General features: G+C 48.7%; 1 protein-coding gene across 1 annotated transcript; it reads left to right on the top strand.

Moving 5' to 3' along the window:
* The first annotated feature begins 209 nt into the window (after positions 1-209).
* Positions 210-3,156, top strand: LOC123644092 (intestinal-type alkaline phosphatase-like). Its single transcript, XM_045560270.1, has 11 exons — positions 210-303; positions 434-550; positions 672-787; positions 960-1,134; positions 1,210-1,382; positions 1,603-1,737; positions 1,824-1,896; positions 2,027-2,161; positions 2,248-2,439; positions 2,624-2,740; positions 2,843-3,156. The coding sequence occupies exons 1-11, from the start codon at positions 237-239 to the stop codon at positions 3,154-3,156; spliced, it is 1,614 nt and encodes a 537-aa protein (XP_045416226.1). The 5' UTR covers positions 210-236.
* Positions 3,157-14,992: the final 11,836 nt, after the last annotated feature.

The following is a 14,992-nucleotide window of genomic DNA, read 5'->3' as shown; positions in this document are numbered from 1 at the left end:
TCTCTAGACCCCTGCCCCAGGCTCGCTCAGCCACACCCTGTCACTTCCATTCAGCCAGCTGAGCTTCAGGTCACAGAGCAGGGTGGGGTCAAGGTGGCCTCCAGGGGAGAGGGGAGGGACTTGGAGCCTTTTACAGCCAGGGACAAAGTCCTGCCCTGATTTAAACCAGCAGCCTGTGCTGTCACTGGTACCCCAGTGTCCCATCCTCCACGCCTGATCTGCGGCCACCCACAGACATGCAGGGGTCCTGGGTGCTGCTGCTGCTGGGCCTGAGGCTACAGCTCTCCCTCGGGGTCATCCCAGGTAATGAGCCCACCCACCCCCAACCTCCACTCACAGCGGCCGCCCGGGCTACCTTGGCTCATCCCAGCCAACAAGGAGCCCCCAGCCGCCCCCCAACAGGCTGAGCAGCCCCCACTCTCCCTCTGGCCAGATGTGGAGGAGAACCCAGCCTTCTGGGACCGCAGGGCAGCAGAGGCCCTGGATGCTGCCAAGAAGCTGCAGCCCATCCAGACCGTGGCCAAGAACCTCATCCTCTTCCTGGGCGACGGTGAGTGTGCGAGGCCTGTGCCCCCGCCCCGGCACCAGCCCTCACAACCCTGGCACCTGTGCCCACCGGCGGATACAGGCCAGCCCTGGGGCCCAGGCCTGACGTGGCTCTGCACCTCCAGGAATGGGCGTGCCCACGGTGACAGCCGCTCGGATCCTAAAGGGGCAGTTGAATGGAAACCTGGGGCCTGAGACGCCTTTGGCCATGGACGACTTCCCGTACCTGGCTCTGTCCAAGGTGAGGGCTCAGCGGCCTAGAGTCCTCCACACCAGAGGGGGGATGCGTCCAGGGAGTGGCAGGAGGGAGGGACCCGGGAGAGCTGCGGCCTGAGTGACCAGCCCAGGCCAATTAGAGGTACGGAGGTCAGGGTGTCCACCGCAGAGCAGAGCTGAGGTGTCTCTGTCCCCAGACATACAACGTGGACAGACAGGTGCCGGACAGTGCAGGCACGGCCACGGCCTACCTGTGTGGGGTCAAGGCCAACTACGAAACCATTGGCGTGAGTGCAGCCGCCCGCTTTAACCAGTGCAACACCACACACGGCAACGAGGTCCTCTCGGTGATGAACCGGGCCAAGAAAGCAGGTAGGCTGAGGCTTGGCTGGGGTCAAGGCCAGACCCAAGACCTTGGTCACCCACCATGACCTCTGCCACTCTCAGGGAAGTCGGTGGGAGTGGTGACCACCACGAGGGTGCAGCACGCCTCGCCAGCCGGCACCTACGCACACACTGTGAACCGCAACTGGTACTCGGACGCCAGCATGCCTGCCTCGGCGCTCCAGGAGGGCTGCCAGGACATCGCCACACAGCTCATCTCCAACATGGACATTGACGTGCGACACCAAGGCCAAGGGCTAAGGCTGGGCAGAGGGGGAGGGCCCCTCACCGGCAGCCTGACCCTGGGACGCAGCAGGATCTGGGGGGTGGGGGTATAGAAGGTGCAGCCCAGGACAGGCCATGCCCGCAGCCCTGGCAGGGGGCCCCGGGCTGTGAGGAGGGAGCACAGGGGCCAGCTGTGCCCCAAACCTCCCTAACTTGATCCTCTGTCCCCAGGTGATCCTGGGCGGGGGCCGAAAGTACATGTTCCCCAGAGGGACCCCAGACCCTGAGTACCCCAATGATGCCAGCCAGAACGGAACCAGGCTGGATGGGAAGAACCTGGTGCAGGAGTGGCTGGACAACCACCAGGTAATGGGGCTCGGGGCTGCAGGGGTCACAGCAGGTCGAGGCAGGGTCTCAGAGCCATGGCTAAGACCTGGCTCTGTCCCCTCCAGGGTGCCCGGTACGTGTGGAACCGCTCCGAGCTCATTCAGGCGTCCCTGGACCTGTCTGTGACCCACCTCATGGGTAATGACACCCCCTTCCTGCCCTGGCAGCCCTCAGATGCTGCCCTCCGAGCACATGTGCACGGCATGCATGCCATGACCCCCTGCCACTCCCCAGCCTGCCAGTCACCCCCAGTCCCCTTGTCCCACAGGCCTCTTTGAGCCCGGAGACATGAAATATGAGACCCAACGAGACCCCGAACTGGACCCGTCCCTGATGGAGATGACGGAGGTGGCCCTGAGCATGCTAAGCAGGAACCCCCAAGGCTTCTACCTCTTCGTGGAGGGTGTGCGCGGGACCTGCTGAGCAGAGGAGGGGAGGATGGTCCAGGGTGGGTCCAAGTGTCACCCCAGCCCTCTGGCCTTCCTGCAGGGGGGCGCATCGACCATGGTCATCACCAGAGCACGGCTTATCGGGCACTGACGGAGGCCATCATGTTTGACTCCACCATCAACAAGACGGGCCAGCTCACCAGCGAGCAGGACACGCTGACCCTGGTCACCGCTGACCACTCCCACGTCTTCTCTTTCGGTGGCTACACACTGCGCGGGAGCTCCATCTTCGGTAGGCCTTGGGAGAGGGGTGGGGGCAGTTGCACAAATTATATGACAGAAATCTCTCAGGGCCTCAGTTTCCTCACCTGTCAAACGGGAGTAATGATAGAGCAAAATGCCAGCGCTTAGCACATTGGAGGCGCTCCCTGCGATGTGGCCAGTGTGACCACAGGAGTCCACCCCTGTCCCTGCAGGGCTGGCCCCCAGCAAGGCCCTGGACGGCAAGACCTACACGTCCATCCTGTACGGCAACGGCCCAGGCTTCGCGCTCGACTCGGGTACCCGGCCCAACGTCAGCGAGAGCCAGAGCGGTGAGTGTGGCGGGTCGCCTGCCCAGGGGGTCCACGGTGCTAGAGGGAGGGACTCAGCGGAGGGGCCCGCCAGCCCCGCCCTGAACGCCTCCCTCCGGCCAGGGGACCCCGCCTACCAGCAGCAGACGGCCGTGCCTCTGTCGTCGGAGACGCACGGCGGCGAGGACGTGGCGGTGTTCGCGCGCGGCCCGCAGGCGCACCTGGTGCACGGCGTGCAGGAGCAGAACTTCATCGCGCATGTCATGGCCTTCGCCGCCTGCCTCGAGCCCTACACCTCCTGCGACCTGGTGTCCCCCACCGACACGGCCGACATCACCGACAGCGCTCACCCCGGGCCTGCCGCGGGCCCGCTGTCCCTGCCCCTGCTGGCCGGGCCCCTGCTGCTGCTGGCAAAGACCGTCGGGCTCGCGCCTTGACCGCCCCGACCGCCCCACCCAGGCTTCGGCTCCAGGGACCGCACCCCTGGCTCCTGCTGCCCCCAGCCAGTGTCCTGCCTCGCCCTCACCTGGACGCCTCCAGCCCCAGCCCCCACCCCGCGATGCCACCCTTGTAGTCCCCAAACAGATCTCCTACCTCCTGACTGTCCCCTCTCCCAGATAAACCAGCCTCAGACTGCACAGAGCTGCTCTCCCTCCCCCGTGGCCCCTCCAGGGAGCAGGACCCCAAGGCGCCCTGGGGACTAGACCATGACACCCACTCACTCCGCTCTGCCTGGGCTGCTCTGGACTTCCCACCCCAACCTCCTCGCTGGCTGGGGACTTGGAGAGGCGGAAAGGAGGGGGCTCATACCACCCAGGCTCTGCCCTCTGGAGGACCAGGCAGGCATTGTCCTACTGTCCAGAGGCGTCCCCACAGGGCCACAACCAGCCTAGACCTTGTGCTTCGCTTTCTTGGGGTCAGTCTTCACAGCACCAAGGGGACCCAAGGACTTAGACACAGCAGGACCCCTGGAGAGGCTCAGCTTCCCATCACCCTGCAGCCAGCCTTGGCCGCTGTGGCCAGGATCCCCAGGGGCCTTTGGCACAGTCCACCCCTGCCCCTCACTAGGCCACTTCCACACCCCTGGGAGGGGCTCAGCGGTACCCTTACACACAGAGGGGACTAGCTCCGAGTCACTCAGCTATTTGGGTGCCCTTCTCCACCCCATGCCCCATTCCAGACTGGGAGATCCAAGGAGTGGCCCGGGAAGCTGTGGGTGCTGGCCTGGCAGGCCCAGAGCAGCCCTTGGTCCCCTCCCCGGCCACCTGGGCACTGGGCACATCTTTCCCAACAAAGACTCCCCGCCCTTGTGGCATCTCCGTTCTCCTGGGAGGGACAAAGCAATAATAAAACAAACTGTTATATAATGTAATGCCAGTAATACATTCTAGAAAGAAAAATGTTGGGAGGGGGGCAGAGTGTGTGGTGCAGGGGTGGATAATTCATTGCTGAGGAGCAGACAGTTGAACAAGAGACTTGAACAAAATGGAGGCTTGAGCCGCACAGGACAGCGTGCAAAGGCCCCCAGGCAGCAATCAGCAGGCACTGGGTGAGTACAGTGGGTGGGTGGGTGAAGGAGGTAAAGCCTGAGGGGTAGGGAGAGATGGGAGAGGAGTTTGAAGTCTGGATGGGGGGGTTTGTGGCTGGAGGTCTTTGAGGAGGGCTGTGACTGGCCCCCACTGGGAAGTTAGCACTCTGGCTGTTGCCAGTCTAGTCTTTGAGGTGAAGGCAGAGGTGGAGCTGGAAAACTAGAAGGGAGGTGCAGACTCCAAATATTTCTGACCTCCATCCACCAACGTCTGGAACTCCCATCCCAATACAGCTATACTTAGTGAGTGTCCAACCTGCCCCAAAGGGAACATTTAAAAGAATTATATAGGCTGGGCAGGGTGGCTCAAGCCTGTAATCCTGGTACTCTGGGAGGCCAAGATTGGGGAGGATTGCTGGAGGCCAGCCTGAGCAAGAGCAAGACCCAATCTTTACAAAAAAAATAGAAAAATTAGCCAGGTGTACTGGCACGAGCCTGTAGTCCCAGCTACTCGGGAGGCTGGGGCAGGAGGCTCCCTTGAACCCAGGAGGTTGAGGCTGCAGTGAGCTATGATGATAACACTCATTGCATTCTAGCCCAGGCAACAGAGTGAGACTCTGTCTCAAATAAATAAATAGATAAATACCATATTTTTTGATAAATTTTGCAATATTATAGATTTACTTGTACATTTACAAAGGTACAAAAAAAACATCCTACACTGTGGAAATAATTAACATGATGAATATGCTTCCTTATTTACTAAAATTTTGATTTAACATTGTAAAACGTCAATTTGAAGGCCTGGCTCTCAGGACAGTTTATTTCAATTCTGGGTTTTAGTGACTGTCCCAAAAATATGGGAACCGAATGGGAGAAAGGCATGGTTAGCTGGGCTGACTAAATCATCATACTCATTTTTAAATTTCACCTACCAATTATGCAGAGGATTTTATTAAAATCTAGCATATTTTTGTCTTCCTGGCTGTCAGTTAGTTGTTCTTGCAAGCCAGTGGAAAACTGTTGCATGTTTGTTTTATAAAGGGCTCAAAACCCAAGGACCTCTACATTTTAAAACTCTGTTAAGTTTGAAAAACAGATTATCCTGGGATTAGACAGTGGTAATAGTTGCTCCATTTTGTGAATATTCTAAAACCCCCTGAATTGTACCCTGTAAAAGGGTGAATTTTGCCAGGCACAGAGGTGTGCACCTATATTCCCAGTTCTGGGGAGGCTGAGCCAGGAGGCTCGAGGTCGTGGTGCACCTCCGATCACACCTGTGAATAGCCCCTGCACTCCAGCCTGGGCAACATAGCGAGACTCGGTCATTAAAAATAAAAGTGTCAATTTTATGATATGTAAATTACATCTAAATTTTAAAAAGTAGATTAGACAGTTTCTACTTTCAGGCTATTTTAATGTGTAGGGATGAGAATTATTATCAGTCTAATACAGTTTTAGCCACAAAATCAAATGTCAATGAAAACTTTTGCAAACTTCTAAAAAATGCTCTTTCTTCCTTTTGCCAAGAATGCAATGAAAAATAAATAAATAAATATTAAAATTTAAAATGCCCTTTCCTTAGCATGCATTATCATTCAAAGATGATACTTTCTCATTTTTTCATTAAAAGAACATCTCTGCCTTGAAGGGGCAGACACAGGGAAAGTGCGGTTATTTTGTCAAGTTTTTACTGAATGCCTGTGACTGACAGCTCTTGTCACCTCAAGAAATGTCACCACATTAGTCCTTAAGGAGAGAGGGAAAGTTAGGAAGAAGAGAACGAGAACTCGGGACAGTTCTTTCCAGTTCTTTGCGATAAAGATGACTCACGCTGCATGGCTGGAAGGTTTTCAGGTCACACTCAATGTCATTACCAAGTACTATAAAGACCCTACTCTAATACGGCAATCTTGGTTTTATAAAGTTGACCCCACCAGCAGCTCCTACAGCCTTCGCTCTGCCCTCCAGGCTTCTGCTTCCTTCCTGCAACGACTGGACTGTGCGTGAACCGATGAGTGAGTTTTGCAGGTGATGCTACCTCTGCACCCTTATTCTCATCCAGATCCTTTTGCAAAAAATCCTTTCTGAGTAGCTATTCCATCAGTGGTTGCATATTTCCATGGTTTTCCCCATACAACATTGTTTTTATCAAACAAGGCATTTACTGTTGGCAATATATCTTCTCTGCCATCTCTTCCCTTTAGTGGCTCACAGAAAGAAGAAGAGGTTTGTGTATTTCATTATTGGAACAGAAGCCAGCAAATACCTTAAGCTGAGACGTGTTAGGAACATCTGTGCCTTCAGCCCACTGTGCAGCAAGCCTCCCACGCTGGGTAATTTGCCCTGACTCGCCAGCCTCCCAGTCCACGGCAGCGTGTCTCTACATCTTCCTGCGGCACTTGCTGACAGAGAAATGCCTTTCGGTTTGTCGACAGATCATTTACTGCTCATTGTTTCTGCCATTTTTACTGCAACAGAAAGAATAAGTGTCTGCCTGGTGGTAGGTGTTTTTTGTCTTAATATTTATCATTGCTTAGGGAAATATCAAAATGTACCGAGCTGAACAGCACGTAACTTTACAGAGCGCTGGGAAGAAATTGCGGGGCTTCTCTTCAGTTGCGAAAGCTCAGGTCCCAGGTGCCTGGCCGCGTGCGGCTGCGCCCTGCTGTGGCCGACATTGCCAGCCGGCAGCAGGGCAGGTTCCGCAGTAGGATGGGGTGGGGCTGCCTCCAAGGCTTTAGTTTTGCTTATTTTTTGTAATAGGAGCTAACTTCTTGTCAGGTCGTACCTCGGGTGATATGAGCTCTCGACAGGAGTAATAAAGAAATCTCAGCGCAGCCGCTTCTGTCGTTCCCCACCCGGGATTATTGGTGTTATTTGCAGTTTCTTTACAGGAATCTTCTGTAAGCCACTTGACAATTTTGGAGGATGAGTTTGGGTAAAACTAAATCATATAATCCACTTAGGCAGCCACACTAAACGCTAATCCGTCCCAGTCCGCTGAAAATGTGCACCAGGAGAGGGCACTGTGTCAAGCCCTGGCTGGGTCACCTGAGACCAGGTGGGGCGGGGGCCGAGCTGGAGGGTAAATGTGCCGGCGTGGAGCTCCAAGTTACATATGAGCAGCCTCCTCCCGTCCCAGGGTGCGCACTCCCCGGCACGGGGCTGCGGCGAGGCCCGTGGAGAGCCCAGCACAGGGCAGTCGCTCAGCAGGGCCGGATGTCCTTTAGCCAAAGCCCTGAGGTCCAGGTGGGTTCCAACATGCTCAGGCCCTGGGCAGGCCTCAGGCCAAGCCACCCCTGTGACAATAGGCACCCCAGGTTCAGTCCCCACAAGACTCGGAGCCCCCCTGCTCAGGGAGCCCCATTGAGCCCCTGCCCCTGCATGGCTCTGGTGGCAGGGTGCGTAGGAACCCGCATGCTCCCTGTAGCCTCTCAGGAGGACTCAGATGGGATGCCAGCTGTGCCCTTCTGACCTTGGTGCTGACGTTGCCTCTGATGCCACCCTTGGCCCACTGGTTCTAGAAACAGGTCTCCCCACCTGGCTAGCATCTGCATGACTAGTCTTTGTCCCTAGGGGAAGCCCCCCTGAATCCTGGCCTCCCCGGGAGGCCCTCCAGGGGCCTGTGGGAAGCCAGGGCAGGATTTGCAATTGCACCCTCTCATCTAAGGTGGCTCCAGGGCTGTGACTGCAGCCGACGGGAGCTTCCCTGTCTGCCACCAGTGCACACAGCAGGCCCAACACCGGCACGTGACCGGCAGTTCCCCTTGATGTACCGGCCACTGGGGACGTCAGCACACCGGGCTTGAAGCCCGGGAACCAGTCAGGTGAGCAGCCCCTGCAGGAGGGAAGAGCTGCCTGAGAGGTGAGGCCATCATCCACCTTAACAGCGATGCACTAGGGCCTGGTGCCCTGCTGTGGCCCTTTCTTTGCTCACCAGATTTGCAAGTTTGTCATTATCAGCTGGCATGGTGCCCCCACTCCCCTCCACCCTGGCCCGGGCTCCTCAGGTGGGAGGAAAATTCTCCCTGAAGGAGCTGCCTTCAAACCTCTCCACACAGATCCCTGACAGCAGCCCCGGCAGCGGTTCGGTCACACAGGATGGTGGGAGGTATTTCTTATTACTATTTATGCAAAGTATAGACAAGGAGAGATGCGGTTTAACAGCACCATGTGACAGCAGCTGGGGATTTGAGCTGCCTGCCGGCCCAATGAATCAGCCGGGAGCTGCTGCCAGAGGCTCCCGGCTTCTGGGCGGCAGCTGAGGTCGGGGAAGCCAGCGCCTGCCCGGGTCCCTTCCAACCTGATGAGCTCATGCTGGACGCTGGCCCGGCGCGGACTGCGCATGTGCCCCCTGCGGCCCTCTGGGCACCTGCAAGTCTGCGCTGGGGTGGCGGGAGTGTGGGGAGGAGGAGGCACCCTTTGTGATGGATGGAGACGGGTTATTTATTTGTGTATGTATTTACAGTTTTATTTTATTTTTAACTGACAAATACTAAGTGTATATATTTATGGAATATAATGTGAGGTCTCAGTACATGCATACATTGGGGAATGATCAAGTCAGGCTAACTGGCACATCCATCACCTCAAATAGTATCATTTCTTTGCAAGGAGAACATTTAAAATGCTCTCTTTTAGCTATTTTAAAATATACATTATTATTAAGTACAGTCACCTGGCTGCGCAGAACACCAGAACGTATTCCTCCTATTTAACTGCAGCTTTGCACTGGTTGACCAGAGTCTCCCCTTCCTCTTCCCTTCCCCATCGCCCTGTCCCAGCTTCTGGTGACCCCCGTTCTCCTCTCTGCTTCTGTGAGTTCAACTGTTTGGATCCCACATATAATCGAGATCGGGTGGCATTTGTCTGCCTGTGCCTGGCTGATTTCACTCAACATAGTACCCTCTAGGTTCATCTGTGTTGTCACAGATGACAGGATTTCCTAATTTTTTAAGGCTGAATAATGTTCCATTGTGTATGTATATCACATTTTTAAAATCCATTCATCTGCTGAGGGACTCAGGCTGCTTCCTCATCTTGGCCATTGTGAATAACGCTGCAATGGGCGTGGGGGCACAGACGTCCCTTCAGCACACTGATGTCAATCCTTTTGGGAATGGACCCCGTAGTGGGATTGCCGGGTTATATGGTACAAGTAATTCTGTTTTTAGTTTTTTGAGGAACCTTCATAAATTTTCCAAAATGGCTGTACTAATTCCCAGTACCACCAACAGTATTTAAGGGTTCCCTTTTCTCGGCCTCCATCCTTGCCATCACCTGCTCTCTCATCTTTTGATAACAGGTGTGAGGTGATCTCTCCTTGTGGTTTTAATTTGCATGTCTCTGATGATTAAAGACATTGGGCTCTTTTTCATATATTTGTTGGCCATTTCTATGTCTTCTTCTGAGAAATGTCTATGCAAGTCCTTTGCCCTTTTTCAAATAGGGTTATTTGTTTTCTTATTATCGAGTAGTTTTGAGTTCCATGTATATTTTGGATATTAGCCCTTTACCCAGTGTATGCTATGCAAATATTTTCTCCCACTCTGTGGGCTGTCCCTTCACTATATGAACTGTTTCTTTTCCTTTGCTGTGCAGAAATTCAGTACTATGATGCCTCCAGCTTTGTTGGTTTTTTTTGGTTAAGATTTGCTTTGGCTATTCAGGGTCTTTTGTGGTTCCATACAAATTTTAGGATTGCTTTTTCTATTTCTGTGAAGAATGACATTGGAATTCTTATAGGGATTGCACTGGATCTGTAGATCACTTTGAGTAGTATGGACATTTTAGCAATATTAATTCTTCCAATCCATAAACATAGGATATCTTTTCACTTATGTGTGCCATCTTCATTGTCTTCCGTGTTTTGTAGTTTTCAGTGTACAGATCTTTCACTTCTTGGGTAAAATTTACTCCTAACGGTTTTTTTTAATGCTACTGTAAATTAGATTGTTTTCTTTCTTTCTTTTCTTTCTTTTTTTTTTTTTAAGACAGAGTCTTGCTCTGTCACCTGGGCTAGAGTGCCGTGGCATCAGCCTAGCTCACAGCAATCCCGAACCCCTGGACTCAAGCAATCCTCCTGCCTCCGCCTTGTGAGTAGCTGGGACTGCAGGCATGTTCCACCACACCCGGCTAATTTTTCTGTTTTTGGTAGAGACGGGATCTTGCTCTTGCTCAGGCTGGTCTTGAACTTCTGACCTCAAGTGATCCTCCTGCCTCAGCCTCCCAGAGTGCTAGGATTACAGGAATGAGCCACCTCACTCCGTCTGTTTTCTTCATTTCTATTTCAGACAGTTAGTTGTTACTGTATAGAAACATTACTGCTTTTTGCTACTTGACTTTTTATCCTGCAACTTTATTGAATTTGTTTATCAGTTCTAACAGTTTTTGGGGGGAGTCTTTAGGATTTTTTATATATAAGATCATCGAACAGAGACACTTTTTTTTTTTTTTTTTTTTTTGAGACAGAGTCTCATTCTGTTGCCTGAGCTAGAGTGCCATGGCATCAGCCTAGCTCACAGCAACCTCAAATTCCCGGGCTCAAGCAATTCTTCTGCCTCAGCCTCCCAAGTAGTTAGGACTAGAGGCGTGTGCCACCATGCCCGGCTAATTTTTTCTATATATATTTTTAGTTGTCCAGATAATTTCTTTCTATTTTTAGTAGAGACGGTGGGGGGGGGGGTTCGTTCTTGCTCAGGCTGGTCTCGAACTCCTGACCTTGAGCAATCCTCCCACCTCAGCCTCCCAGAGTGCTAGGATTACAGGCGTCAGCCACCGCACCTGGCCTAACAGAGACAATTTTACTTCATCCTTTTTTATGAGGATGCAGTTATTTCTTTTTCTTACCTAATTGCTCTGGCTAGGACTTCCAGTACTATGTTGAATGAAAGTGGTAAGAATGGGCATCTTGTCTTATTCCTGATCTTAGAGGAAAGCTTTCAACTTTTCACTGTTGAGTGTATGAGCTGTGGGCTTGTCATATATGGCCTTTACGTTGAGGAACATTCCATGTATACCTAATTTGTTGAGAGCTTTTATCATGAAAGGATATTGAATTTTGTCAAATGCTTTCTTTTTTTGTATCTATTGCGATAAACATATGATTTTTGTCCTTTATTCTGTTAATATGGTGTATCACATTTATTGATTTCCATATGTGGAACCAAGCTTGCATCCCAGGGATAAATCCCACTTGATCACGGTGAATGAACTTCGTAATGTATTGTTTAATACAATTTGCTAGTATTTTGTTGAGGATTTTTGTACCTACATTCATCAGTGATATTGGCCTGTGGTTATTTCTTCTTGTAGTATCTTTGGCTTTTATATCAGGGTAATGCTGGCCTTGTAGAATAAGTTTGGACATAGTCCTTCCTCTTTAATTTTTTCGGAAGAGTTTGGTAAGAATTGATATTAGTTCTTTGTTAAATGTTTGGTGGAATTCAGCCATGACACCATCTGGGATTTTCTTTTAGTTACCAATTCGATCTTCTTATATGTTATTGGTCTGTTCAGATTTCCAGTTTCTTCATGATTCAGTTTTGGTAGGTTATGTTTCTAGGAATTTATCCATTTCTTCTCGGTTTTTGGCATATAATTGTTCACAGTAGTCTCTTATATTCCTTCATACTTCTGTATTATCAGTGGGAATGTCTCCTGTTTCATTTTTGATTTTTTCTTTGAGTATTCTCTCTTTTGAATGTTAGTCTAGCTAAGAGTTTGTTAATTTTGTTTAGCTTTTTAAAAAACCAACTCTTAGTTTTGTTGATCTTTTCTATTATTTTTCTAGTATTTACTTCATTTATTTCTGATCTGATCTTTGTTATTTCCTTCCTTCTGCTAACTTTGCCCTTAGTTTGTTCTTTTTCTAGTTCTTTAAGGTGTAATATTAGCTTGTTTATTTGAGACCTTTCTTTTTTTTTTCTTGATATAGGCATTTATTGCTATAAACTTCCCTCTTAGAACTGCTTTTGCTGCATCCCATAAGTTTTGATATGCTGTATTTCAATTTTTGTTTGTCTCAGGATTTTTTTTTATTTCCCCTTTAATTTGTTCTTTGACCCAATAGTTGTTCAGAAGCCTACTGTTTAATTTCCACATATTTGTTAATTTCCCTTGATTCCTCCTGTTACTGATTTCTAGTTTCATACCATTGTGGTTAGGAAAGATACCTGATATGATTTCAGTCTTCCTAAATTTGTTAAGACTTGTTTTGTGGCCTAACATATGATCTATCCTGGAGAATGTCTGTACGTACTTGAAAATAATGTGTATTCTGTTGCTGTTTGGTGAAATATTCAGTATATGTTTGTTAGATCCATCCGGTCTAAAGTGCAGTTCAAGTCCAATGGTTCCTTACTGATTTTCTGTTTGGATGATCTGGCCAATGTTGAAAGTGGGATATTGAAATCCACTACTATTACTGTGTTGCAGTCTATGTCTTCCTTCAGATCTCTTAATGTTTGCTTTATGTATTTAGGTGCTCCAATGTTGGGTGCATATATATATTTACACTTGTTATATCCTCTTGGCGAATTGACTCCTTTTTCACTATACAATGACCTTCTTTGTCCCTTTTTACAGTTTTTGACCTAAAGTCTATTTTGTCTGAAATAAGTATAGCTACTTATTTTTTATTGCATTTGCATGGAATATCTTTTTCATCCCTTCACTTTCAGGCTATGAGTGTCCTTTAAGATGAAGTGACTCTCTTGTAGGCAGCGTACAGTTAGGTCTTGCTTTTTTCATTCATTCAGCTATTCCATGCCTTTTGATTAGAGAATTTAATCTATTTACATTCAAAGTAATTATTGATAGGTAAGGACTTACCAGTGCCATTTTGTTAACTATTTTCTGGTCATTTTGTAGATTCTTTATTCCTTTCTTCCTCTCTTGCTTTCTTCCTTTGTGGTTTGATGGCTTTCTGCAGTGGTATGTTTTGGATCTTTTCTTCTTATCTTTTATGTATCTATTATAGGCTTTTGCTATGTGGTTATCCTGAGGCTTACATAAAACATCTTAACATTATAACAGGCTATTTTGAGTTGATAACAACTTTACTTTGATTGCTTATATAAACACTTTTACTCCTCCTACATTTTTTTTTTAAGAGACGGGGTCTCGCTCTCGCTTAGGCTGATCTCAAACTCCTGAGCTCAAGCGATCCTCCCACCTCGGCTTCCCAGAGTGTTAGGATTACAGAAGTGAGGCACCGGGCCTGGCCTCCCACATTTTGTTTTTGATGTCACACTTTACATTATTATACTGTATATGCTGTAACAAATTATTGTAGCTCTAGTTGTTTTTAACAGTTTTGCCTTTTAACTTTTGTACTAGAGATATATATGATTTACCCACCACCATTACAATTTAGAATGTTTTGGATTTGACAAGGTGCTTCCTTTTACCAATGAGATTTATACTTTCATATGTTTTCATGTTACTAATTAGCATCCTCTTTCTTCAGCTTGAAAAACTTCTAATATTTCTTAAAGAGCAGGTCTAGGTGTGATAAACTCTCTTGGCTTTTGTTTGTCTAAGAATGTCTTTATCACCCCTTCATTTTTGAAAGACAGGATTGCTGGGTATAGTATTTTTGACTGACTTTATTTTTCTTTCAGGATTTTGAATATGTAATCCTTTTCCCTTCTGGCCTGCAAGGTTTCTGCTGAGAAATTTGGTGATAGTCCTATGGGAGTTGCCTTATATATGATGATTTGCTTTTCCTTTGATGCTTTCAATATCTCTTTTTAACTTTTGACAGTTTGATTACAATGGTCTTGGTTTGGGTCTCTTTGGATTCATTTTATTTGGTGTCCTTTGTGCTTCCTGGATCTGGCTTTCTATTTCCTTCCCCAGGCTTGCCAAGTTTTCTGCCATTATTTCTTTGAATGTATTTTCTTTCTTTCTTTTCTTTTTTCTTTCTTCCTTCCTTCCTTTCTTTTTCTTTCTTTCTTTCTTTTTCTCCTTTCTTTCTTTCCTTCTTTCTTTCTTTCTTTTTTCTTTCTTTCCCTCCTTCCTTCCTTTCTTCTTTCATTTTTCTTTCTTTCATTTCTTTTTTTTTTTTTTTGAGACAGGGTCTTGAAATCCTGGCCTCAAGCAATCCTCCCACCTCAGCCTCCCCAAAGTCCTGGAATTACAAGCATAAGCAACTGGTCTTTTTTCTTTTCTTTTTTTATAGAGAGAAGTTCTCACTTTGTCACCCAGGCTAGAGTGTAGTGGTGTGATCACAGCTCACTGTAACCTCCAACTTCTGGGCTTAAGCGATCCTCCTGCCTTAGCCTCCTGAGTAGCTAGGGACTACCAGTGTGTGCCACCTCGTGAGGCTAACTTTTTGACTTTTTTTTTTTTTTTGGTGGGGATGGGTGTCTCACTGTCTTGCCCAGGCTGGTCTCAAACTGGCCTCAAGTGATCCTTACATCTCAGCCTACCAAATTACAGGCATGAGTCACCACACCCAGCCCTTTGAATGTGTTTTCATTCCCTTCTTTCTCTTTTCTCCTTCTGGCATGCCAATAATGCATAAGTTGTTGTGCTTGATAAGTCTCTTAAGCTATTTTCACTCCTTTTCATTCTTTTTTCTTTTTACTCCTTAAATTGGATGGTTTCCAGTGACCTGTCTTCCAGTTCACTGATCCTTTCTTCTGCTTGATTTAGTCTCCTGTTGATCCCCCTTATTTAGTTCAGTTATAGTATTCTTTAGCTCTATGATTTCTGTTTGGTACTTTTTTATACTTTTT

This window comes from Lemur catta, chromosome 8 (assembly GCF_020740605.2).
Source record: "Lemur catta isolate mLemCat1 chromosome 8, mLemCat1.pri, whole genome shotgun sequence".
NCBI lineage: Eukaryota > Metazoa > Chordata > Mammalia > Primates > Lemuridae > Lemur > Lemur catta.
This window is presented reverse-complemented; position numbering and strand designations above follow the sequence as displayed.